We start from the raw sequence: 25,571 nt of genomic DNA on the forward strand, positions 1-25,571 counted from the left end.
AAATGAAAAACTCGCGTAGTTTATCAACAAGATGGCGGCTACAATGGCGTCGGGCGCGCATCCGGTCACTATGGTAATGTCGTTTCCTCTGCGCTGCGTTATTTATATAAAGCTTTAGAAATTATAAACATACGAACATATATATGTTTGTGATATTGTTTTAAAAAAAATATGCAGGATGATATCATGCAAATATAATTGTTGTGAAACATTACTAATTTAAATAGAGAAAGATAGACTGATATGCTTGACCGCTCGAACCAAAGATAGGATGTAAATACAGCTATAGTAAATACTGGACTACATCACATACGTTACTCTTATCCCAATGTAATTTAACGCACTTGTGTTATGGAAAATCAGAAGTAACGACGGTACCACAAACAACCAGACCTATACAACACAGAAAACTAATGAGCTTTTATTTCTACAACGAATCGGGTGGGAATCGAGCCCTGGATCTCGGTACCCATGAAACCCAGTGTCGGTACACACTACTCGACCACAGAGAGAGTGTTTGCATATGTTTGCTTAGAAGATTACTCTGCACTTGTCTTGAAGATGTCTTCCTGAGTCACAATAATATCACATACACCAGACGAAAATTCAACACATAATATGTTTATTTAAAATGAGGGTTATAAACTCTACATTCGAATGAGTATATTATCTGTAATGTAGAGTCAAGATCTCACGACGCCTGATTAACCAACTCTACATTTTTGAAGTTCTGTTCATTATTTATTATTAAATAAAATTGAGTTATGTAACATGGATTAATATTTTTTTAAGTATTTACTTACATATAGAGAAACATTTCGTGTAACAATCAGTTGACTGTCATTTGTTTTTTTTTTTTTTAATTTTGCAATAGCTATGCAGATTGATAAAGGACAAGACACCTACATCCAAATATTGCTATTTGTAATTATGATTTTCGTTGTGCTATTTCGATAAGAGTTGGTTTAATAGTAGAGAAATAATCTCTTAATCAGTTTTTACGTCTGTTCCCCTTTAAAAAGCAAAACGTAAATGAAATTAAGATTACATTGGTTATATAACTAACTAATATACTATTACGATTCTTCATTCAAATATACCTAACGAATTTTTAAACTGAGAACACATGACTTTAAGGATTTATTTTAGGAATTCTTAAATTTTGAATTATACTTTTTCCACGTAATGTGGTACCTCATTAGTTAGGTAGTTAAAATTTTATTACCGCGTAGATTAGTTATGTAGATAATATTACTATTAACGAACTTTTTACATAACTTTAATAAGAATCAAACGCAACAAACCAGTTATATTTCAACACCGGACCGACCACCTTTCTAAAATCTCCTTACAAAACGAAGATCGACGTGATATATGCGCCCGCGCAGCGCCCCGTCCAATCACGGGCTACCTATTCAGGTGTGCGTGAGTTACGTCTACACTATATGCGTACAGTACATGTGTGCGTCACATATGAAACCTCGTAATTTGTCTCGAGTTACGACAAGTTTAATCAAACGGTTCTATTTCGAAGGGATATTGGATTTTCGACTCTATATCTTTGTGATAAGGTGCAGTTGATGATTTTCGAGTTGTTTGTCCGTTCGTTGAGCGTGTGTCATTCACTCTAAGGCGCGGCGTCTTGCCATACATTATATACTATGTAAAATGCTATTGTTCGTTGTAGTACCAGCGTGATATATGATTTAGATTATTTCCAGGAAGTCATTTTTTAATACCGCTTCTATTGTGACGGCTTGTTAAATTTTGATTAAAAAAAACTAGTTATTTGTCATTGAGTTGTTCCGTCATAATAATTTGTTTTACTGCCAGTTTCTGACATGATGAGCAATCCTATCAATCTGACTAATACTGAAAGCTGATTGGTCGTTGATTGCGTCATCGGAGCTATTGACCAATGGTAATTTAGATTATAGTTAAATTAGCTAATCGGACTCTGATTTGCGTTTTAGAAGGATTAATGTGGATGATTCAGGGTTAGGTTTAAACTCTAGTTATAGAGTCGTTTTTATTTGTAGAATTTTAATTGATTTTGATTGTGCTGACTATATACTTAGTGGTACTATTTCTTTGTATTTTATTGTGACGATGATGAAAGAATCCATACTGATACTTAACCTTGAGTTACTACAGACTGCACCCATTTCTAAGGGAATAGGTATTTAACTTGGTAAATCATATTGTACAAGTATGTACGATAGCAAAATATGGTAAGTCTATGATTAATTTATTTTATTCGCTACCACAGTTTACATAGCATATTTAAGGTTGGGTCTCTCTAGTGAGCATGTTTCATACTCGTGTCAGAGGTAATCTACTCTATGGTATTCATTATGGTATAAATAGTTAGGAAGTCACATTAGTAATTAGTACAGGATCAGAGGAATCACGTGTTTTTTGGGACAAAAGCATCGGCCATCTTGTTGAATTCGCATTTAAATATAGAACATGGATCTCTAGTTTTGCTCGTTGCTGTACCTCAGTGATGTAATGACCCAATGTCAATTGTAGTTTGAATTGTATTGATATTCGTATTATAGGTACGCTGGTGTGCCTGCGACTTCATGAATTGAATTAAACAAAAACGTTATTGTTGTAGCCAAAATTAGTGCTTATTATATAAGGTCTGCCAATGAAAATCGGTCAGACAGCCGACACATAAAAAGTGAAAAATGTAGGTATATGTACCTACCGTGTAAATATATGTGTATTTAGTAAGCCTAAGCCCATCTCTATATCGAGTGCTGACAACGTTGGAAGCTAAAATGTTGTCCCTTGTGCTTGTAGTGTGTGTGTGATACTAAGGTTTTCTATTTGGTATGGTATGGTATGCTATCTGATCAGTTGTGGAATAGCTACAAAAATGGGTTTACAAAAAACCATCAAGATTTTTGTTAAAGATAGATCACTATGAATGATTGTAGATATCTTCCAATGTTAGACATTTATCAACATCAACTATTCTACAGATAAATGCTTGGTAACATTAAAGAGTCAGAAAATGCTCCAATGAGCAAAAGATGTTGGAGTTTCCGAGATTATTTCACTTCACCCCTTAAATACTGTTAGGTGACATCTAGGACGATTAAAAATGTCCAAAATGTAATCACCATAGGCTAGGCTGCGGCTTGCTTTTGTTTCCTACACCTAGGAAACAAAAGCAAGCCTGTTACGTCACGATGTTTTTCTCTTTGCAGAAGAGAGCTCAAAAGTGCTTGGATTAAGACCCATCATCTTCGTTAAGATTCACGTTTTATGGCTATTATGACCGCCACGGATAAGTCGAAAAAGTTATGATAAAATATAATCTACATTTTAGGCATATTTCAATTATTTTATCAATTTAAAAAAATATAAGTATTCCTTTTTTAAATACCGACGTTATAATTTTATTGAGTAATTCTTCGAAAAAAATAATTTTTCAATGTTAATTAATTTTAGGCTTATGAATATTTTAATATTAAATAGGTATGTTAAATGTTAAGTTATTGTTAATTAGGATAAGCATTGTTTATAGCCGGTGAATCAGTGAATGAAAAATGGTGATTTTGACGAGATGTTCGCGAGTTAATTTTAATGCTTTTTATTTAAATGAACATATAGACGTATTATTAATCCTTTATTACTTAGATTGTTAGATAGGTAAAGTTATAGGTAGTGAGGTAAAGCAGACCATGGCAATACCTAAGTAAGAAAAATATAGGTAAGTATCAAGTTTTAATTGAAAATATCTAATGAACCAATGATAAAACGAATATTCAGTTAAAATACAGAATATCGCTAAGCTCGAATCCGCTTGTAAATAATTGGAATTTATAATATCATGGCAGAAGACGTTATATTAAAAACCGTAATATCATATGCGTAAAATAACCGGCCTCAATTTCGTGCGGCCATATCGCTCCATCCCAATTTGCTTCTACGCATACACATCACGCTTGCTTCGCAAAATTGACACACACAAGCTAAACAGGCCACGCCCCATCGCGGACGGCCAATCACGGCGCGCCGGTCGCCCTCCCGCGTCAACGCAGCTCTCCCATTCGCCGACGACATAACGATCTCGAATTTGGAGGGAATTTTTGGGTGTTTTATGAAATCACGGCGTCGCAGATGTGCGGTGATGTTACGAGGTATTTTATAGAGGCATGATTGTATGCGGTTTTTATGTTTGTCGTTCGGTGTTATGATAATCTCGTTATGGATGGAGCGCTCGTTGTTTTTGCATAATGGCGGGGGTCCTTTTTTTATTTGCTTTAAGGAAGATTGCTAGGGCCTTATTTTAAAGATAATTGCATCAATTTTTGGCAAGGATGTTCATAAATTGATGTTATGTGAAATTTTTCGAGATGCTCGAATATTTAAGGTTATTTACTCGGACGAGCTTTTGTATTGAGATTTTAAGGGAAATTTCTAGAACAAGAGTCTTGAAATATTTCAGCTACTTTTACTTACATCCTTACAAAAGCACATAAATAATAGATGTACGTAGGTAGGTAGGTACTTAAGTGATCTTTATCTTGAACATGATACTATATGATGAACAGTATCATATCTTTTGGTCAATTAAGATTATAATTAGGTATTAATTATGATGTAAAAATTTTAGTTTTAATGGTTAGTTCAGTTTAGAAATAATGTTAAATCGCCAAAAATATATTTGTAGAAATAACATTTCAAATTCTACCTCGGAATAGGTACCTATTGTGTTATACGTACTAGCTACCTATTCTGATTATACCTACTTAAGATTATTACTGAATCTCAATTTTTTTTCTCTTTTTTTAATCAGCCTGTATAGGATAGAAGTAATATACTCACATGTATAATATTCCATCATATTTTGGTTGTATCTATAAGCGGCGGACAAGTCCACACCGCCGCCGGCCCTTAGCCCGAATAGGGCCGCGAAAGTGGCCTTACTTTGCCCCTCCAGCTTGACCACTATTCACTTAACAGTCACTTATCTCCACATAAAACACCTTAATAATATATCACATAAGTCCTTTACATTATAAAGAACCTACGCATCGTTACGGTTCGAAATTTAAATCTTTGAAATGCGTCATAACGAAAGTCTATTTTTTTATGTTTTTAATGCACTTAATAAAACACCTTATTTATTTACTTTTGAATTATTAGAATCTCGACACTATAAAGAACCTTCAAAATGTCATTTCAGAATTTTTTTTTTAAACGTCACTCGATAATTTTTATACATGTAATTTCCGTTACAAGAACGATACAATTAGGTCCTTTTTTAAAAGCTTTTTTCACTTAATTAAACACGAACTTTCACACTATTTGGAACATTCAAATGTCATTCGTTTATTTATTTTTTTTAAATGGAAATACACTTTCTTTTTTTTAAATGTAAATGTCACTTAATGTCACCGCTCTATTTTTATTAAAATATCATAAAGTTTTAAGCATTATTTGGCCCCATTTGTTAGTATTCATATCTTGAGAATATATTCGGTACTAATTTGAAACTGAAAATAGAACAATGTATGGTATTGATTCTATTTTAATATTTGTATAATTATGACGTTTCATAAGTTTTTTTTTTAAAAAACAATTAATAGAGAATGATTTTTAGTATTTTAATATTTGTTATTGCATAACTATATATTTATTTTTTTATGTTTATTACATAGCATATTTTTGCTTAATGAATTAATTTGGTCTATGCTTTACAAATAATAGCTAACATTTTAGGCAGAATATTTCAGGCCTTTTTTGCTTTTAGAATAAAAACTCTTTGGACGCTCAAATTACTTTACTTCTAAGTAAGCCAATAATTATGTCTTCACCCAAATGACTTTTAATTACAACTAAATAGTTAACCGATTAACTTTCATATCTTAACTCTTACAAAAAAGGCTGATCTCCGTGAAAGTTAGATAAAGTCGTCCGATTGGTCGTAAAGTCGATTCGTTAAGTTTAATTTTCGGTTTTTGGATGATTTTCCACCGTTTTAAGCGGTTTTCCGCATGAATTGTGACAGGTGGGCATTATTCTCACGAGAAATTGGTCTTAATGAGGAAGTCTTGGTAGGACAAAAACCGGCCTAAACGGCGACTTTCTTTGGTTTTTCTTCGATCTGAATTTCATTTAAATTATTTTATTGACTATTAAATTATAGTAGATATTAAAGTACAAGAATTATAAGTAACAAATTAGGTATACAATTTTATGACCCGTGGTCCTATAAATAACAAACAAAGATCAGTACTGAGATGAAATTTGTAGGTTTGTATGTATGGGGAAATCTAGGGAATTATACATATATTTACATCATGTTTTATTTTTATTTTTTATAAAAACAATTCAAAGTAATTTTTTTTTTATTAGTGGCTGTTCTTTTATAACATTTTTGTTTCATTGTAAAACTTTAAAAATATCAATTATTACAGATAGCTGCTGTTATGAACATATGGTTCGCAAACCAAAGATTCTCGGTTTTATAACACATCGCTATCGTATTTTTTATATAGTTATTATATATTATAATTATATATTGACATATACGCTTTTCAATCATTTAAAAAAATTGGAAAGGCTTCATAACTAATTAACACACTTATTTGCGTTATAAAGATTTTTAAACAGTAAATTTCGAAATGCTACTTTTGATACTTTGACTAATAGTAAAAACTGGCCTTTACTGAATTATTACGAAAATGCTTTTGGAATTCATTTAAATATTTTTACAGAACATTGAACCTCACGTACCGATATTTTGATTCCAATTTTAAATTATTCAACGAAAAAATAACACTATTTGTTTTTTTTTTTTATTCACAACACAAAGGCACAAAAGTATAAGGCTTAAAACTTTTTTAATCTGTTAATCACTCCACTCTGTAACAAGACTGAACTGATTTTGAGTAAGATTTCACGGTGCCAGTCGATGGCTTGTGACAATTGACAGGTGTATATTTCGGTTATCCAAGAACGCCGTGGGATCGTATTGTTTTAATTATAGATTATTTTTACTTTCAACACACGCTGTTATGATCTTTAATACCAATGACTTAAGAGTTATATTTCTATATTGAAAATATTGTAATATAATATCAAGTATAAATTAATATTTTTTTGTTTTGATAACTCAGAAGTCTTGCTATACTTACATACCGATCTATAATATCGTAAGCAAATTGATATTTGAAACAAAAAATAACCAATCCTCATTTATGTTAGAGTCGAAATTGATTTTCAGGCAAAAGTACTTTCGACCTTTTGTCATTAACAATTAATATGTTAACGAGCTATAAAAGAATTATTTGCGAAAATTAAAAAAAAACGCATATATCATTGCAATATTACTACATAAAAAATCAATGTTATATAGGGGACTCGGTTACCCAGGAGAATCACAAATTATTAAGTCACTTTATTATTTATATGTTTTCGAAATCCCGGAACAAGAAGATATATAGAATAACAAACATAGCTATGTTAACCTGAATACAAGTATATAGTATATTATGTAAAATACGATGTAAACTAATACTGCGTGTAATAGGAATACCTGCATGTCTTAATGTATACCAAGTATTGAGTTTCGAGAAACTTCATGTGTGCGTATCACATATCTGTGTAGTTGAAAGATATAATCAGCACATAAGTAGATATATTTATTTTATTCACTTCTAACTTTTGTATTTAATACACGTTCCTGGATAACCGTTTTGATAGTAACCCAGGATTTTTGATTGTATTTTAATGATGTATATTAATTTGTGAATGACTTTAACATTTTTTTATGTTTTTAAATTTTAATTTTATGGCTACAGTTTTTTAAAGTTTTGGCTGGAAATAATTTTATTGCCTAATTGAATTACTTGTTAATAAGCCTTTATTTTACGTTATTTAAAAACGGCGTTTCTGGACACTTTAAAATTTATTGACGTCACAAAAAACTATTTAATTTTACTCATTATCACCATAATTTATAGGTACTTAGGTAAAATTTTATACACCACACTTTTTTTTAATGTGTTATAAATGTTATAATACTTACATAAAGTATTATAGTAATAGATCTTAGATTTGGTATCTCGTATCATAATCATAAAAAAATATATCTTGTAGAGTGCGCTTAAAGAAATAGATGAAACCAGTATTTTTAAATAAAATTATTTAGAAACGGTTATTGCTTTATACAATATTGTTAATTCACGATTGAAAAACGTTTGTAAAATTATTTCAGTAACGTATCTATATTTTGATTTTGAAATACACTAGCTAATATAAGAACATTTTTTTTTTAAAGTTAATTCTTTGTTATTGATTCCAAATAATAAATTTTGAAAAAAATATTTTTTAGATATGTAAACACTAAACGAACGTGACACGTAATATATGTGGACGGAGTATAAATAATAAATTTAAAATTCGACACTAAATAATGTTAATTTGAAAATAGAATTTCGAACGTTGGAATAAAAAAAAATGCAATATTTTTTGAATATCATGTTTTGTTAATTTAAAATAATATTTTATGTGCACAATACGTTATAGTGTTTAATTCTCTCTTAATTTATTTAACGACTAATTTATATTTAAATTATTCAAAAAACGAATTCGATTTTCAAATATAAACACATTTCACACAAATATTTTAATTACGTTTTAAAATTTCATTTCACTGATTGATGAAACACAAATTATTGGCACTTTCAACACATTTTTTTTAAATCGAACACATTCCAATTTCAAATTATTATTATTTTTAAGAACATACGCGAAATTGCAAAACAAAATTCGATCGTAGTAGGAGTAAATTCCGCGCACGGTTTCGGTCGACCGCGCGCGACGCCACCGAAGCACCCTCTAACGCCACGTGACGGATGCGAGCTAGGGGTGGATCGGGGTGAAGATGCTCCATGATATTTTGATAACATATTCATTAGATAATTTCATACATCAATTATACTTTTTTAAATAATTCCTATAAGTGTGATTACTATATATTCTTTTAAATAATTCATGTACGCGTTATAACTATAAACCTGTGATATTAAAAAAAAAGTTTTTTTAAATATTAAGGATAGCCACAATATGTCATTGTATGTAAGCGGATATAGGTGTATGTTTATGAATTATTTAATTACAGAGGCAGGTTTTCTCACGATGTTATCTTTGATCGCAGAGCGAGAAACGGATTTAAAATAAATCATGCTAAAGGTTGATTTTCATAAATATATAAGTAATATAGTATTTACTTATATATTATGTGTATATTTTTCTCGATGAAATACCCTTATGATACATTATTTTAAAGTAACCATAGTCTTTATTACGAACTATGTAGTGACCTATCTTAATATTAATTGCTGTAGGTACTAAATCATGAAATTGGTATTTAATTTTTTCGTTCACACTAAAAACATTTTAAATGAAACAGTAAAAATATAATTTAAAGGAATGTTATAATAATCTTAATTTTAATACATTTAAACATGATAAATTTATGAATTCTAAATTTGAATTATTAATAGTTACAAATTTTATTTTATTCGAATTCAATAAGAAACCAAATTGAAATAATATCTATCAATAATTTGCAGTTAAATTTTTGAATAAATTACTAATCGAAATTAATAATTCAATAATTATAATAGTAAAACGATAGCGTGATAAATAAAAAGCAATTTTAGCAGACATGTAATCACATTGATAGTGAGTGATAAGAAATGTTTTATTAATAAAATTATGACACGCGTGTGAAAGAGATAGCTGATGCTATATTTGGTGAACAGACAAGGTAAGCTGGTTGTTTTTAACTTTCGAATAAAGAATACAAATAAATTATTGTGTCTATACAGTGTTGCTTACTTACAACAACAGCCTATAAATTCCCCTCCCTTTGAGGAGAAGGTTTGGAACATATTCCACCACGCTGTTCCAATGCGGGTTGGTGGAATACACATGTGGCAGAATTTCTATGATATTTGTCACATGCAGGTTTCCTAACGATGTTTTCCTTCACCGCTGAGCACGAGATGAATTATAAAGACAAATTAAGCACATGAATCAGCGGTGCTTGCCTGGGTTTGAACCCGCAATCATCATTTAAGATGCACGCGTTCTAACCACTGGGCCATCTGGACTCACTTGAGCTTACTTAGTGAACTTTATTTTTTTTAAATGATTTTATTAAGGTCGTAAAGTAAAGGAATACTTTATTCGTGTATACTTCGGTAACCATGCAGATTCTATTGAGGAGAACCGGCAAGAAATTCAGTTCATAATTTATTATAAACTTTTTTTTATTCAATAATAAACCTCATCAATAATTGTGAATACATTTTTGAAATCAATAAAATCGTACATGCCAATTTGTATCAAAACTTCGAGTTATATTATGTAAGTAACATACTTAGCCTGCAATAGTCCCACTGCTGGGACATCTCACATATTTGGAGAGTACTACACTTCTCCAAAGCGGATTGATGGCAAATTTGCGCCACCATATCAGTTTCTTAATTATATTTCCTTCACCTCCTTCACCACAATTTTTTTAGAACACGTGCCTTTTAACCGATGATTGCGACTTTGAACGTAGGCAAGCACCACTAATACATGTGCTTAATTTGTGTTTATAATTCATCTCATGCTCGGCGTAGAAAGAAAACATAAGAAAACCTGTGTGTCAAATTTCATCATGTGTATCCCAATGTCACCAACCCGCATTGGAACATAGTGGTGGAATATGTTCTGAACCTTCTCCTCAAAGAAAGAGGAGCCCAGTCTTAAGTCAACAGTGGGAAATTTACAGGCTGTTGTTGCTTGCACGGATTTGAACTTGGGAATTCATTAAGATTCAAATCTCTTTCAACCAACCAACTCATGTACCCTACGTGAAGCTCATATAATTCAATCATTATTATATACATATATACAGTTAAGACTTATGTAACATACATTTCTAATCATATATCACAATCGTATAACGGGTTCTATTCTCGGCTATTAAAATACGAGTTGCGTCGGTAATTTAACTGTGAAACAAGTAATTGTTATGTAAATGTAATTAATTTTTTTTATAACTTAATCGAATACTATCTTGATTATAATTTTGTTTATTAAGTTATGATTTGATCGTGATTTCTTATAATTATGATGTAATATATATATATATTTATGTTACACTAGTTGTGACTCGTGACTTTGCTTGTATTACAGATGTTAGTAATTAGATATGTCCGACTTTGGGATTCGAGCCTTATAACAAAATCAAAATAAATAAATAATCAAGTGGGCTTTTACAAGCACATTTGAATCGTCATTTAACAATTAAGTGAAGCTACCACCGGTTCGGAAAGTAGATTCTACTGAGAAGAACCGGCAAGAGACTCAGTAGTTACTCTTTTCAACAATTAAATACAAAGTCATGTTAGTTAATACAATTATTTAAATTAATATATCCTGCCTCGATATTCCTTTTTTCTTCTTATGAGTTTCAATTGTTCTACCGTAAATTAAAAACATTAAAGAGTCACTTTCTCATATATAATATTAGTATAGATCTAAATTAATGTCGTGAACTACAGTTTGAACTTCCGTAGCCAAAGACTAAAAGGGCCTAAGTGTTATTTGATTAAACTGGCAATTTGATTTTTACCTAATAATAATTAAGATTTAAAACATTGTAAATTGATTTGTGCTTAAAAGGCGTATTCTTAATATAAGCTTTAGGCCACAGAAATACATTGATTACAATGAAATAACTTTAATTTAATTTTCGAAATAACAGCTGTAAGATTTAAATACTTTTATATTCTTTAAAAGGTTTAATGGTTTGCTGGTAAACCTTTGTGCCCGTCTTTGTAAAACACTTTTTATATATTAAACTGATAAGCACCAATAGTTGGTTTTGTGTTCCGGTTTTAAGTATGAGTTACTCAGTGTTACACAACGGACATATATCAATTCCCAAGGATCAAATCTCAATCACCAGATAAATCTATTCGGCAGACCCCCTACACATGTGGCAGAATTTCTATGAAATTTGTCACATGCAGGTTTCCTCACGATGTTTTCCTTCACCGCTGAGCACGAGATGAATTATAAATAAAAACTAAGCACATGAATCAGCGGTGCACGCGCTCTAACCACTGGGCCATCTCGACTTTTTAAATTTCGAAATGCCCTAATTGTATTCAATGTACAAGCGAATATACACGCTATGTACATATATTGATATAAGTTAATAGTGATTATATTCAGTTAATTGATAACAGAACTCTGCTAATGCACGTATTGACAAATTATCCATTGTATATAGATACTAGTTTGACAACGAACATTTTGGACTTGAGACTTTATATTTGTTTTGTTCTATTCATTAATAGTTTTCTTCAAGCTTGTTTTATACCAAATTTTATCAAAGGCGATTAAGTCAGTCAGACACACAGATATACTAATATTATTATAGATGAAAATAAATATGAGTCAACATCACATACATTACTGCGATACCAATGTAAGTAGTTAATGCACTTGTGTTATGGAAAATCAGAAGTAACGACGGTACAATTAGCACCCAGACTCAAGACAACGTAGAAAAATAATGATAATATAAATTTCGGAATATTAAAAGTCATATAACAGTTAACCAACTCCGGGCAAAGAGTTCTCTGTTTTGAGAAGAAGGTTCAAAAAACTCTGAAAGTGTAACACTCTACCATGATTCAATGCAGATCAGTGGATACCAGGCAGATTCTCATCCACCATAATATGTAGGTTTCCTGTCGTTTTCCTTAAATATCACGAGTTTATTAAAAAATATTGCTGCTTCTTTTGACTTTACAAACGAATAAATTAATCGACTTTAAATTATTTTTTTCTATATTCTATACAATGTTTCTTTCTCATAGAAAACAAAAGCAAGAAAATCCCGTAAGATTTTTATTATGTAACCAATACGAATGAACTTTATCAGATGTAGGAAGTCCGTAGTTATCGCGTTACAATAAACATACATATACATATGACAGTAACATATTTGATGCCTTTGATGTGCGGATCGCTTCATTAGCTAACACTGCACGCTTATAGCTCATAGCCATACTGTAAGTCCAAAGGTCGTATGTAACATACAGTCGCTTTTTAAAAAAAAATAATGAATTTTCAATTTATTTATATAGCAAAACTGTTAGTCTAAGAGGTTGTATGTTACATTTGTTCGCTTAAAAAAACATTTTTAATTTATTTATGATAGCAAAACTGTAAGTCCAAAAGTTCGTATGTAACATTTGCTTTTGCTTATGGAAAAAAAAATATTATACAATTTATTTATTAAAGCAAAATTGTAAGTCTAAAAGGTCGTATATGACATTGAACCTGTAATGAAGTACTCATTTAAAAAATAAAGCTATTTTAATATAAAAAATAATTAACGTAGCAAAGCTTTAATCTATGTCGCCTTAAATTTCCACGCAAAACCATAATATGAGACTCGTTAGCAACAAAGTCTGATCTCTGCCGAAACGTCATAAGCGCCAGAAACGTGCAAATGGTTTTGGACTCTACATGCTTATTTTTCTATAAATTTCTTATTCAAATGTCATATACAAACAAAATTTGTTATACGTTTGTTAATTTATTTAAAATACGAGTTTATGATGCAAACAATAATTCTGTTTTGTTTTTGAAAGGTTCAGATAATAACTGCAATCGAATATAAGTTTTAAATACAAAGCAATAAGGCTTAAATTGTTGCAATGACACTTTAATACAAGATAATAAATTTAGAAAAAAACAATTTACCTTGATAATGTTTTTCTCTTCATATTATATAGGAAAATACCATTTTTTTATAAATTAATTTAAAATTACTAAACTTGATGAAAACTATTTAAGTAAATATCAGCTCTATACTAAGGACAATAAAGTTTAAAATACAATGAATATTCTCAAATATAGAATAATATTTTATTAGACTATATTTACAGAGAAAAGTGATACGTAATGAAATAGAATAGTATTTATTATTTTAAAATGTATATTGACTTTTAAGGCGTTTTGCAATAAAAAGCAAATTCGAATATCAATTATCTCAACTACATATTTCAAATAATTAAAGATAAGTACATTTTATTTCCTTACATTAAAGTATATTTTCCATTAACCGAAAAATCCAGTTCATTCATTTAGGAATTATTAATGCGTTCATGTTCGCGGGATGATCGTGATTGGTGAATGAGGTGTCAAAATTTAACACAGAAGATGTCATGAATCAAGCGGAACTGAACACGTATATCCGTCTCTTTTACTCTTAGATATTTTTTTTAAATCGTTATTTTTTTTAGCACTTTTGTAATTTTTTCTTGTATTTTAATTAAATGACTGTCTCATTAAATTTATATTTAGATCGTTAATTAATTTATTCAGTCAGTTTTACAATTTAAATATATAACTTGATAATTTATACCTTACTAGCGACCAGCCACGACTTCGCACGGGTGCGATACTGATACTAAATATACTACAGAATTAGTTTATAAACTTCTAAAATTATCAGTGTTTCTTTGCTATATTGTCCGTGTATTGTATACAAAAACCTTCTCGAATCACTATATCTATTTTAAAAAACCGCATCAAAATCCGTTGCGTAATTTTAAAGATCTAAGCATACAGCTGTACAGCTGTACGCGACTTTGTTTTATACTATGTAATAATGATAACACATAATATAAAATTCATTCATATAGTATTACAACATTCAAGCAGTAAGTACGTAGGCAGTCAATGAATCTCTCCAAAACTTCCCACATCATACAAAACCCGACAATCGCTAGTCATCGAATTAGTTCCGCACCAGGAATCGAACCAGTGACCTTACCCATTAAAAATGTTAATTTAACGTTCGCGCCTCTTTTTTTTGACAGGAAGGACGATAAATGGTTTTATGATTTCGATAAAGCTTTCTCTTCTAAATAGTTTAACATAATGAAAAAACATTTTACGTAATATTATAAGGGGATATAATACGACACAACTTAGATGTAGCATCGATTCAATAAAACCGATTGCTGTCCATTTACACAACCAATAGAAATAGCTCCCTATCGCGCCGTTAAACGCTATTCGTCGCTATAGATTCCCGCGTCAGTTCAACCCGTGACAGCAAGTGCATGTAAATCGACGTGTCAAATTGACGAATATATTAGGTCATACGATATTACAAGTTTGTGTAAAGATCATATTCACGTAAGAAATAAATGTTGATAATTCGATGGCGTACTTAATTCGGATGTGATCGGTTTTACGAATTTAGCCGATGCTACATTTAAGTCGTGTCGTACTATACCTTTGTTGCCTTGGGGATCTTACTTTGAGTATCTTGCAACAATTTTTCCTTTAAATTAATAATGATTTTAAATTTATATGGTAAGGCCAAGCTATGTTGGGATAAACGTGTTCTAGAGTGGAAATCGAGTCTCGTAAAACGTAGCGTAGGATGTCCTAGGGCACAGTGGAGTGACGATTTACACTAGGCGGCAGGCAAGACCTGGATGCGAGTAGCCCAAGAACGATCACAGTGGCGTACAATTGGAGAGGCCTACGTCCAGCAGTGGACGAAAAAAGGCCGTTGATGATGATGATGATGATGATAAGGCTACAGTTGTCTGGAAGAATTTTTTTTATAGTATAGGTTGGCGGACGAGCATATGGACCACCTGATGGTAAGTGGTCACCATCACCCATAAACAATGACGCTGTAAGAACTACTATTCCTATTAACTATTCCTTACATCGTCAATGTGACATCAACTTTGGGAACTAAGATGTTGTCCCTTATGCCTGTAATTACACTGGCTCACTCACCCTTCAAACCGAAACACAACAACACTGAGGACTGTTATTTGGCGGTAGAATAACTGGTGAGTCGGTGGTACCTACCCAGACGGGCTTGCACAAAGCCCTACCACCGAGTAATACTACCATAGACAATTTGTTTTTTAGAATAGTTCTGGAATAATGTAGCTTAGTCTTTTAGAATTGAATCAATCAAATCAAATAACAAATATTATGTCTGTACAATACTAATATGAATGCTTTAAAATGTATATTTTTGTATTCAATACAAGAAGCAAAGGCGATTGAATAAAAAAAAGAAGCGTGTGTAATGAGGAATCGAACTGGTTCCCAAGGAAGTCTGCGGTGCGGTGTCGATTACCTATACTAAACTATTGGGATTTTTATACATTCGTTTTATTTTTATTACCCTTAATACAAATATATTCAGGGTACAGTGATAAAACTGCTTGTAAGTGAACTTATATCGCTATCTCCTTCTAACATCCTAAGTTTGACAAGGATAACAAATATTTCAGTCCTTGAAATAGGTTGAAAAGTATGATTTGTCTATTGCCTCTATAATAACATAAGCAACAATTATATTTTTTTTCTAAAATGGTTATTATATAATTCGAAAAAAATTTACTTGAAAGTTAAATCTTTAGTACGAAGTAGTTGTGACGTCACAAAGGCAAACGGCGACCCTTTACAGCGCATGCGCCGGTCACGTAGCGTTTTTTCAAGCATTTCGCTTTCGATGCGCGTGAGCACTGCGCATTGGGAGCGAGGGAGAACGGATGACAAAAACAAGATCGAAACTGTATTACAAAACTTATACTTAACGATACGAATGCTTAAATATACGAAGTATACATTTTAATAAATGATCTTGGTTTGGTACTTTATTAAGAATACTCGTTTTCGCCCGCGGCTTTGCTTGCATTTTAGAGTATTGGTTGTCACGTGTCAGGCAAAAAAGTAGCCTATGTCCTTTCTTAGAGTTTAAGTTTACTTCATACCAAATTTCATCAAATTCGGTCCAACAGTTTGATTGAGAAAGGTCGACAGACTGACAAAGTTACTTTCACATTTAAAATATTATTATATGGATTTATTATGAAAATACCACAATTGATTAACCTAGACTAATATTATGAATTTGAGAGTAACAGTGTATGTTTCCTCTTCACGCTAACAGCTGAATCGATTTTGATGGATTTTGCTGTGAATACAGTTTAAATTCCGAGGAAGGATGTAGGCTGGTAAATTCATCCCTGTACTAAAATTGGCTATCACCGTTTGTGTGCTTAAAATAAACTGTGTATATAATAAAAAAAATATGAAAAAAAACTTTTTATATTCTGAACTCACACACTCATAAATCACACACACATTTATATATATCAACATAAAATCGAAAAATAAAATAAAAATAACTGTCCTTTTAAATTAACATTACTGGGCAAAGAAAACTCTATTTTATTTCTAATTCTGCTTTTTATTATGTTGGTAGGTATGATAGCTTCCGTGCAATATGTTTTTTTTTGTATTTAAATATCGAAGCCTTCTATAAAATATACGTGCGTACTAAATTATAATGTTGTAATCTCACGGATTTAAAGACTTAAATACGTCATCGAACTTCAATTTATTTAACGTAATTAAAGCTTTAATTAATTTTGAATCGAGCACAGTTAAATATATTTTTTTCTTTTTTTTTATTATTGACAGCGATGTTAATTCATCGAACTAAAATGCATTATTTTATTTTAACGTGTTAAATAATAACATTGCTTTTATATATAAGTAATAATACATTATTATGGGTAAGTATTATTTTTTACTACAAATAATTCAATTTTTTTTGTTTATTTTTGTACACAGATAAAATATATTCTGCCAATCGTTACAAAGATTTAAACCAAAAAGTTTATTGTTGTTTATTTTAAGTTATACAACGATTTGTTTTGTTGTGTATCTTACTAAGTATTGCGACAAAAAATGGTATTTTATATATCATAGTTCATTTCAAGATAAGATTTCACGAAAGCTCATGTACATCAACATATAACCATTACTAATATCGCCACCAACCTTGGGAACTAAGATGTTATGTCCCTTGTGCCTGTAGTTACACTGGCTTCATTTTGTTTTACATTTCAAAATATCACAACGATTTCTTACAAGCAAAATTCCTTTTATACTTATTTGTACATAGTTTTAAAACATAATGGTAAAATTAGTTTGTATATACTACATAATGCAACTCCGGCTCTTATTATCCAAATGAAATATTTCTTTCAAATACATATATAAATAATTTATTATTGCATTTACCGATAGTATGATGCTATCATTTAATTGCCGGAAATGGTCATTAGTCTAAATGAAAAGTTACTCTGTATGTGAAATCGTAGATGCTTAATTATTTTGCATAAATATATTTGATGAGTTTGACTTTTCACTAATCTCTTGATTTAATATAGAATTTTACGAGTTTATACCATCTTTATTGAAAACCTGATTGGGTGATATATTGTTAATTTGAATTGATTGGACGACCTCCGTGGTCGAGTGGTGTGTACACCGGCTTTCATGGGTACGCCACTCCGAGGTCCCGGGTTCGATTCCCATCCGAGTCGATGTAGATTATCATTAGTTTTCTACGTTATCTTGGGTCTGGGTGTTTGTGGTACCGTCGTTGCTTCTGATTTTCCATAACACAAGTGCTTTAGTTACTTAAATTGGGTTCAGAATAATGTATGTGATATTGTCTCATGTTGTCTCATATTTATTAATTTAATGAAATTGAAATGTAATTTTAATCTAAATCCAAATTAATATTAAATGTGAAAGTAACTCTATCTGTTTGTCGTTGTTTCACGACCAAACCGCTGAACCGAATTTGATGAAATTTGGTATGAAGCAAACTTGAACTCCAACAAAGGACATAGGTTACTTTTTGCCTAACAATCAACACTCTATCACGAGTGAAGCCGCGTGCGACTTGTAGTCGTAATATAAATTTCAAAATATGCGGTCACGTTGACTGACCGAACAAACGATCATATCTCGACGAAAAATATTAAAAAGTCACACCGTACACTCATTCATTCAAGCGACTTCGATAAAGTCGTGGTGGTGAGTGAATGAGAGGTTTTTTTGTTACCGTACACTTGTCTAAATCACTGTGAAATTACTTGCCCTGACTGCTGTTTTGTTGTGTGGTGCGACGATAAGGACAGCGGATATTAGTTTTTTATTTTATATTATTTTAAATAAACTATTATTTAGTATATTGTTTATATAACATGATAAAAGCTACATTTCATAAATAATAAGAATACATGAAAATATTAGAATTTTTAAATAATTTTAAAATAAAGCCATTACGCGATTAGAAACAATATATCTACGTATATATTTACCGAATCTCTTGGCATAAATCGTAATATAATTTTAGCGTGTATAACGTGCATTAATTATATAAATAAATAAAATATTTTCAACATAAATAAAAATCAAGTAACAAACTGTAATGGTATATTAAATCAACACAAATAAAATTGCATAACACAATTACAGTTGCATTAAATCGCTACCGCTTGTAAAACCGCTCGCACTACCACCTCCCATATCATCGACAGTAGCCTCTGAGTCACCACGCTTATATAATCAACTTATTATAAGTAGGTATAGATATATTTCGACTTACAAATACGAATTGTGTGAAAGTTGATATCTTGAGAGAGAAAATAAAAACATCTAAAGATCGGACTTTACTTACAATCATTGTTTAGCGTTTTAGTTAAACGCTGTTTTCTCTCTTTCTTTCATCGTTGATTTCACATTTGAGAGAAAGAGACAGCATTATGTAAACCCTTAAACAACGTTTATGGGTAAAGTCGTAAGTTTTTTGATGATCTTCGAAATCTACATTCCGATTCAGTTCAGAATTCGACATGACTTGCAAAGTTTATTTATTTGTGTTTCTAGTCCAAGCATTCGTTTGTATAGTAATACTTTCAGCTGATTAGTACTGATACAGCAATGGATGTCAAATAGAGACCATACATACATACTAAATATTCATTTGCTTAATTTGTGTTATTTCGCCTCGTTCTAGGTAGGGAAAACAAATCGTGAGGAAATCAAATTTTCAACAAATATGCTTCAAATCCCCACAAAATATTAGGGCATAACCGAATAAGCAACTGCTTTTATTTAATAATTAAAAGTTAATTAGCTGTCTATGATGTCTTGGGTCTGCGTGTTTGTGGTACCGTCGTTACTTCTGATTTTCCATAACACAAGTGCTTTAGCTACTTACATTGGGATCAGAGTGATGTATGTGATGTTGTCCAATATTTATTTTTATAATTACAATTCATCTTAATCATTGGATCAAATTCAATGAAGCTTAGTATACCTTCTCATTGTTCATTATTATTATTTTTAAAAAAACATGGCCCCCCTCTTCCCTTATTAAAAAGTGCGATTTATTAATAAATAAAATAATATGATTTTAATATCGCTCAGCAATAATTTAGCTTTCTACCAATTTTTTTTTTTTTGTTTATCATTAGTGAGTTACTCCATAGAAACAAAATAATTTTCTCTCTACAATAATATAATTATTCTGAAGATTGTTATTGTATCAAAGCAATACAAATACACGAACTTTCTGTTTATAAAAATAAAAAAATTATACGTTTTTAAATTCACAACAAATACAAGTGAATGCTGTGAAAGTATTTATAATTGAATTCGCTAATTAAAATAACAATATCACAGTTACGTAACGCTCAGACCGAACTCTATCGGTTTTGTAGAGCTGCGAATTTAATAGACAGGTTTCGTATAAATTATTTTGTTATTGTAACTTCTAATTAAAAACAAGTTTGTATATCTATGTAATGCAGTTTTAGGTAATAATGCTAATAAAAATATCGTTGTGTTCGATACTATCTGGGGATAAATTCTACTAACATTTTTTATTTATCGCAATCGAACCTGTAAATCAGTAATATTATTAGCCGTTTTTCTATATAAATAACAATACGCTGAGAGCCGAGATGGATCCGTGGTTAGAACGCGTGCATCTTAACCGACGAATGCGGGTTCAAAGCCAGGTTAGCACCAATGTATATTCATATGCTTATTTTGTGTTTATAATTCATCTTGGTCTCTGCGCTGAAGGAAAACATCGTGAGGAAATTGCACATGCGAAATTCTGCCACATGTGTATGTGTATTCCACCAACCCGCATTGGAATAGCGTGATAAAACTTTTTTCTCAAAGGGAGATGCCTTAGCCCACTAGTGGGAAATTTACAGGCTGTTAACGTAACGTAATGACAATGTTGTAGTTCGAAGTTGGATCATAATATAATCGTAAGTGTATCGTTACAGTTATAAATTAGTAGAATCACAACGCGGTCCATCTTTCACTTAAATAATTGTAATAAGGAAACGCTACTGGCATTCTTGCCACCATTCCACGCGATTATAAGTAATCAACGAATTATTTTTAATTTCACGTACTTAGTTCTTATTATATATTTTTTAATATTAGAAACATTTGTGCTACCTGTTTTGTTTCATATATTAAAAGTCAATTATATTTTGTCTCTATCACACTTGCATTAACCTCATTTCAAAAACAGAGATAATGAATGATCACTAATAATTATTTAATCAATGATAGGTATTATAATGTAAAATAAAAATGCCGTTCAAAATAGCGAACAGAATTATTAATAATTTTATATATTCTCCTCAATTTTAATTGTATTAAATGAATTTAAAGTAGTATAACTTTTTAATTTAAATAGTCAAATTAATAGATAATTATAGAGCACTTTATATTTTAACTTCTTAAATACACGTGTATCATATAGTTGCTTAAATACGTAAATATATGTAAACTTTAGGAATTTATAATTCCTCCATTTTTTTTAATTCCAAATGTATGGTATACTGTTAGACTTACCGTCACCACTCTGGTTGCTGCTGTGCGCGTGGTACTGCTCATCTGCGAATTCATACTCTATATCAAATGACACATCTGCTCTAGCCAAAGTTATTTCATACATTCATACATAAGAAAACAACAATATCCAGGAATACAACGCAATATCATTGCTTATATTTAGTTATAATATGAATGAAATTAAAAAAAAATAGACCTCGTGTCAAAATATAAGTTTAATAGAAAAAAAAAACAATTGTAAAGTATAACATAACCAAATATAAGACAGAAAAATTTGAAAATATATATGTTCAATATTTGAATTTATGTTTTTAGTTCTGGCAACACTTTCTTCTGTCAATGTCAAAGACTTTGTAATAGTGGTATTGATTGAAAATAGATTCAGGTAGTTATGAGGAAGATATTAAAAAAAATATTCGAAGATGAGCTTATATTTAATTTTAATTTTAACGTTATCGAAATTACTAGAACAATTATGAACAGGAATGGGTATGTTATATTAAATTAGTTATAAATATTAACTACTGTTAATGAACTTTAGACTTTATTTGTATGATTATTTTCAAATTAATTTGAAAAGTTAGTAAAGAGAATAAAAAAATCTTACCTCCGTTCCGGTGATCTGTGCTGATGAGTTCCTGGCTCTGGATCGGGGCATGGATGAGGACCTTCTGCTGTGGACTGTGGGGGTCCAGACCCTCGACCTCTAGCAGAGGCGCGTGAGGTTCATACCCGTGAACAACTAACGGTGGAGCGTGCAAATCCATTTTTCAAACCTTTTGCATCACACTTATAATACTAAAATATATTTTGTTTTTTCTGTTTCACTAAATCTTTGCAAAAAGTTTCTATAAACACCACATATATTTTTTGATCCTGTCTATTTATTATATAACTCTGTGGTCACTAGTGTTGGCACATTTGAATTAAACTACGAGGATTTTTCGAGTATTATTAGTTTTGAGTTAGTTAGTTATGAGTTTTACTTAGTTTATTGTTTCACTGAACTGTCACATTTTAAGTGGTACTGTCACCGCTGCTTCTTGCGAAATTTCGAGCGCGTTTTCAACATTTTACCTGGAATGAAAGAAGAAAATTATAATATAAAACATAAAAAGTGCAAATTTGTTATACCCACGACACTAATATTAAATTAGATTTTTCAGTAAAGTTTAAGCGAATATATAAAACGTATGATCGTATATTTAGAAATAACTATTGCAATAAATAAATATAAAAACACAAGTAAGTAGAGGGGAGAGGAGACTTAAATGCATTAACATTGTTTGTCTGACCACCATATCACGTTAGTGCAAAGATGTGTAATATGTGTTTTTCATATGATGAAAATTTATCCTGACCTATTGATATCAACTGTCATTTCTGGCGTTATTATCGCAAACACCAACAAACATATACCTACATAACAACAATCTAATTATAATGAGAGGAGCTTTATGTTTAAGCGAAACGTGATAAATCTACGAAAATTTGAGGTAATACTTGTAAAACCTTTTTATTCAAATAAGTCTAAAACACTTTCGCATGTCATCTTGATGTAAAACGAATAATTACATAATCATCTTTAAAAGCGTCTTCGGTTATAATTTTGATAAAATCAACGAAACTCAAAGAAAATTTCATTTGTACATTAAATTTAAACGAATATAAATCAAGTGTTCCGCTTTGCAAATAAAATGTTGCTATTTGTTTAAACAAATACAACATCGTGCCCCGGCGAGCTATTGTTTTCTATCTCGCTACAGATCTAAGACAGCGTAGAGGTGGCATGATTTAATTCATTTGACGTTTAGGAAAGTATTAATGTTTTATTTTTTTTAATATTGGGTCTTATATATATAGAATCTTGTATTCTAAAGAGCTAATGATATTGCCATCAAAATTTAGTTTGTTTGGTTATTCAAGTTTCATTTAATAAAATATGTCATTCTAACGAGAAAGACTGAAGAAACTTAGTTTATCAATCTAAGTAACAGCCTGTAAATATCCCACAGCTGGGCTAAGATCTTTTCATATTTCGATCAGAAGGATTGGTACTTATTCCAACCAGCCTCTGTAATGGGGGTTGATAGATTACAAGACCTTACTGTATCAGGCCTTTTTTATTTATTTTAAATTAAAATATTATAAAGAATAATAATAATTAAATGCACTTATGAACGTATGAGTAAAATTAAATACTATCAAAATTAATTGAAGCCAATATTAAATATAGAATCACTAACACTTACTTATTGATTGTCAAATTAAACACTATCAGTTCCAAAAGAAAATTAAAGTGAGAAAAACCGACGCAAAAGTATGTTTATTGATTAAAAATACCGCATCTAAAACTTCGCGGCTATATAACTCTCGACAAAGGAACGCTCGCCGCATCTATTGGACGAGCTTTGTTCATATTCAAATGTGAAAACATTTGCTACTTGATACGGAAATATTGCAAAAGCTTCAAAAATTAAGAGCTTTTTATTACAAGCACTTTATTTCTTAAATGTAATAACAAATTTACATTAAGTGATTATTATTATAAGATTTCAATTCAACAACAACAACAGCCTTTAAATTTCCCACTGCTGGGCTATGACCTCCCCACTCTTTGAGGAGGAATACACACGTGGTAGAATTTCTATTAAATTAGACACATGCAGGTTTACTGACGATGTTTTCCTTCGCCGTCGAGCACGAAATGAGTTATAAACACAAATTTAGCATATGAATATTCAGTGGTTGCCTGAGTTTGAACCCGCAATCATCGATTAAGATGCACGCGTTAAGCACTGGGTCATGTCGGCTCTTATCATCGCTCATTAGATAATCTACCGCCGAACGTAATACTTAGTATAGTTGATACGGTTTCAAGGACGTGTATAAATAGCTTATAATAGACACCTGTAAATTTTCCACAGCTGTGCTAAGGCCATTTGAGGAGGTTGGGAACATATTCCACCGTACTGCTCCAATGGATTCAGATGTTTTAGTTGAAAATTATGGAAAATGGGTTTGAACCCGCAATCGTCATTTAAGATGTATGCGTTCTAATCACTGGGCCATCTCGGCTATAAGGGCATGTAACTACATAAGGGACATAAAATGTTCGTGTAAGGTATGATTATTACTTCTTCCAGGTAAAGTCTGAGCACAAAGCACATCTGATAACTCATAAGCGGAGTCACCATCAGAAGTATGTACCACTCCTTACACGAACGAATTCGAGCTACCATAGACAACTAAACTGCTACGTTGCCTGTAATTACAGCGATTTACTCAGAGTCACAACACAATACAAATCACTTAGTTTGACGGTAGAATGAAAATGTGTGGGTGGTACCACATGAGGGCTAGCACAATCCCTATAAATTTTTACCGAAGAGTCGATAAAAATGTAATCAAACTTTGAAATTGTTAATAATATATTTGTACTGTTACATACCACAATTAATATATTTTGCTTCTGATTAAAATGTTCTATATTTCTTAAAAAACAAATCATTATTATTACATGGTATAAAACAAAGTCGCTAACCGCTGTCCCTATGTATGCTAAGATCTTTAAAACTACGCAACGGATTTAGATGCGATTTTTTAATAGATATAGAGTGATTCGAGAGGAAGGTTTTTGTATATATAATACATGGACAATATAATAATAAAACGCTAATTATTGAGTCACTGTAACTACAGGCACAAGGGACATAACATCTTAGTTCCCAAGGTTGATGGCA

At 31.0% G+C, this 25,571-nt stretch overlaps 1 protein-coding gene across 3 annotated transcripts in view; it reads right to left on the bottom strand.

Annotated features, from left to right (window-relative positions):
* Window positions 1–25,571, bottom strand: part of LOC124540518 (paired box protein Pax-5) — a 106,259-nt gene that overhangs the window by 47,052 nt on the left and 33,636 nt on the right. For 2 of the 3 annotated variants that reach the window (XM_047118143.1, XM_047118141.1), the window contains exons 2-3: window positions 22,436–22,905; window positions 21,829–21,885 (exon numbers count right to left, since the gene is read on the bottom strand). In XM_047118143.1, coding sequence (XP_046974099.1) covers window positions 21,829–21,885; window positions 22,436–22,595 — 217 coding nt within the window. In that variant the 5' untranslated portion in view covers window positions 22,596–22,905. The remainder of the gene's footprint in view (window positions 1–21,828; window positions 21,886–22,435; window positions 22,906–25,571) is intronic. The other variant, XM_047118142.1, reaches the window with a different exon arrangement.

Source organism: Vanessa cardui, chromosome 25, assembly GCF_905220365.1.
Source record: "Vanessa cardui chromosome 25, ilVanCard2.1, whole genome shotgun sequence".
NCBI lineage: Eukaryota > Metazoa > Arthropoda > Insecta > Lepidoptera > Nymphalidae > Vanessa > Vanessa cardui.